General features: G+C 40.5%; 1 protein-coding gene across 1 annotated transcript in view; it reads left to right on the top strand. All coding sequences in view use genetic code 11, as the record gives it.

Annotated features, from left to right (window-relative positions):
• The window catches only part of EGR_10681 (hypothetical protein), a gene marked incomplete at both ends in the record, with an annotated part of 3,494 nt that extends 2,004 nt beyond the window's left edge, over positions 1-1,490 (top strand). The window contains 2 exons of the mRNA XM_024499930.1: positions 260-365; positions 1,354-1,490. Of these exons, the coding sequence (XP_024345655.1) occupies positions 260-365; positions 1,354-1,490 (243 nt within the window). The remainder of the gene's footprint in view (positions 1-259; positions 366-1,353) is intronic.
• Between the last annotated feature and the right edge of the window lie 1,023 nt (positions 1,491-2,513).

Consider the following 2,513-nt stretch of genomic DNA (forward strand, 5'->3'; position numbering starts at 1 on the left):
GTATGGAATAAAATTTAAGAACATGTTTACATCTGCGAAACAGGAGCGGAGCCAGTGCTGTGGGGTTCTCGGGTTGTTGGAACACCAGCGGGACCATCACCAACCATATATTTCCGTCTTCCCAGACGCACCGTATGCATGACACTTTTGTTTAAATAGACACTTTGAACATGCATGTTATAAGATACAATATCGCTCCGTCGATTGACTTACATGGCCATGCATTAAAGGCTACAGTTGATGTTTCAGTTTATTTTAGTCGATAGAGGTATTGGCAGATGACAAAGAGTTTCCACTCAACATTAGAAATGGCACGTGCTATCGTGGTAATCAAGAGTGGGGTTCCCCACGTCAAATAGATGGAGGTAAGCAGAACTTTGACAAAACTCTTCTCTCCCACACATAGCTCTCATCATTCAGTCATTTGCCTATTATAACACGAAAACTCTCTCGTGTTACTAGTTACGATCATCAACACTTTGTTTGGCATATCGGCAACGTGAACTGCTGCACGTTGATTTTGTGTAAAAGCGGTAGTAGGGACTGCACAATATCCATGTGCCCAGACAAAGGTTAAGAAACCAAACTTTCGTAACTATATGAGAACATTGCATGTAATTTTAGAAAGCGCCAACATCACGCTGAATGACGTATCCCAACAGGAGGCATTACTAATATTAAATGGATGTTCACTCGATTGTGCAGCATTCTTTGTGTCAAATTGCACTTTTCAGAAGCCGCAGCCAGGTGAGTTGATAGACTTAGAGAAGAATGTGTGGAATTTTTGCAAGATAAAGGCTTGTTTAAAACAAGCCAATTTGTAAATCCTTTCTTGAGAAGCAGCGTTTCAAGAGGTCACTGTGGTCCGTGTGGTGCTTGAACCCTTCATTTACTCGACAGTTGAGGGAAAGTAGAGCTGGGAAGTGTAATCACCAAGTGTTTTGCATACAGGCACAGTCGATTTGCAGAAGTCGTTTCCACTTTCTCGATTTGAGAAAGGGCAGCCAAATGTCGAAATCTCATTAGCTGTCCAAGGTGCAAGCAGCCAAACTGGGGTACGTGAATCCTTCTCAGACTTGTTGGCCGTACAGCGCCCTCCATTTCTCACAATTGTTGCGCAGCACCACTTTTAACTGCCCAGGATTTTGTGCTCAAAATTCTCTTCATTCTTCTGCATTGCAATATAGGCTGCCCTCTTAGTGAATGGCCAATTGGCGTGTAGATGGGCAGGGACTACACTCACTGAATCTGATTCAACTTTCTGCCGTGAGTCTGTTGCGCTTTCAGTCGTGCCATTTGCCGTGTTCATTCATGCAACTGATGTGTCATTTGCACTTTTTCCACTCATTTAAGGCAATATGTCAAATGATACAGGATCTGATCTGAGAGCATTTGTCCTGAACATTATTCGAAATGACACTGTTAATTATACCACAATTGAGTGGTCTGCAGGGAATACAAGTTTGGCAATAAATATTGGCTACACGTAAGACGGTGAGCGAATATCCCCACTCATTTGCGAAACTATCACTTCTCCTTGCAATGAAATATCCTGGCTAATAACACTTCACAGTGAGGTAACCCCGAAGAAATTAACTGCGCAGCGGACTTAAGCAATACACAGTTCATTCAGAGTAACTGGAAAAATTGCTTTGCTTCAGGCACATCGCCAGAAATAACGTAATGCAATGGTGAGTTAGAGCGCACGGCTATTTCACCGCAGTCAAAATGCCAAGCATCACCTCATGCTTTAAAATGCAGTTCTGCTTTGTGTTTGCATACTTCTTTAACGTACGTGAAGCTCATTAGATTGCTGAGGAGTAGTCAATGTTTTTTCGATATTATAAAAATATTTTCTGGATAATATATATATATACATACTACAATAATTTACTCGATGTAAATTTTAGGATATCGGGGTGGAAGGAGTAGGTGAATTAAAGTGCATTTTGATCAAATTTGAAATGCTAAGGTAGTGGAAATGTTCTCAGTTCCAGAATTGGCAACTCCATTAATTCCTGCCGTATTTTCCGATACAATTAAGCTCCACTACGGGCACGATGTGTTTAAGCATACATTCAGTCCTCAGTCCTTCCTATCCCATACACATCGCCCACATTCCCACTAAAGGCATGTAGCTTAGAATTCAGAAGGCAAATCTACCAGTTTTGTTCAGAAATCATAGCATTTTACTTAGATACAGAGCAAATGTTCCAACACACTTTACTTTTGAAAGCAACAACAATATGTAGAGTGGGTGTGTGGGAAGAGTAAAGAAAAAATTGATTCGAATATTATAATCCAAATAATAGTATTTTGCACATACTGGCGCGATAAAAGGGAAATAACAAGGGTTTTGTTCGTATAACATTGTCAGCTTTATAAAAGTTTACGAGCATTGCGATAGACAGCTATGATAGTGCCCAGTAGGCAACTATGAAGAAAAGTTGAAAAACTCGGTATTCATTGACTTTCATTAGGCTATTTCGAACTAGCACTCAAATAAGTATTTG

The sequence above is a fragment of the Echinococcus granulosus genome (assembly GCF_000524195.1).
Source record: "Echinococcus granulosus chromosome Unknown EG_S00251, whole genome shotgun sequence".
NCBI classification, from domain to species: domain Eukaryota; kingdom Metazoa; phylum Platyhelminthes; class Cestoda; order Cyclophyllidea; family Taeniidae; genus Echinococcus; species Echinococcus granulosus.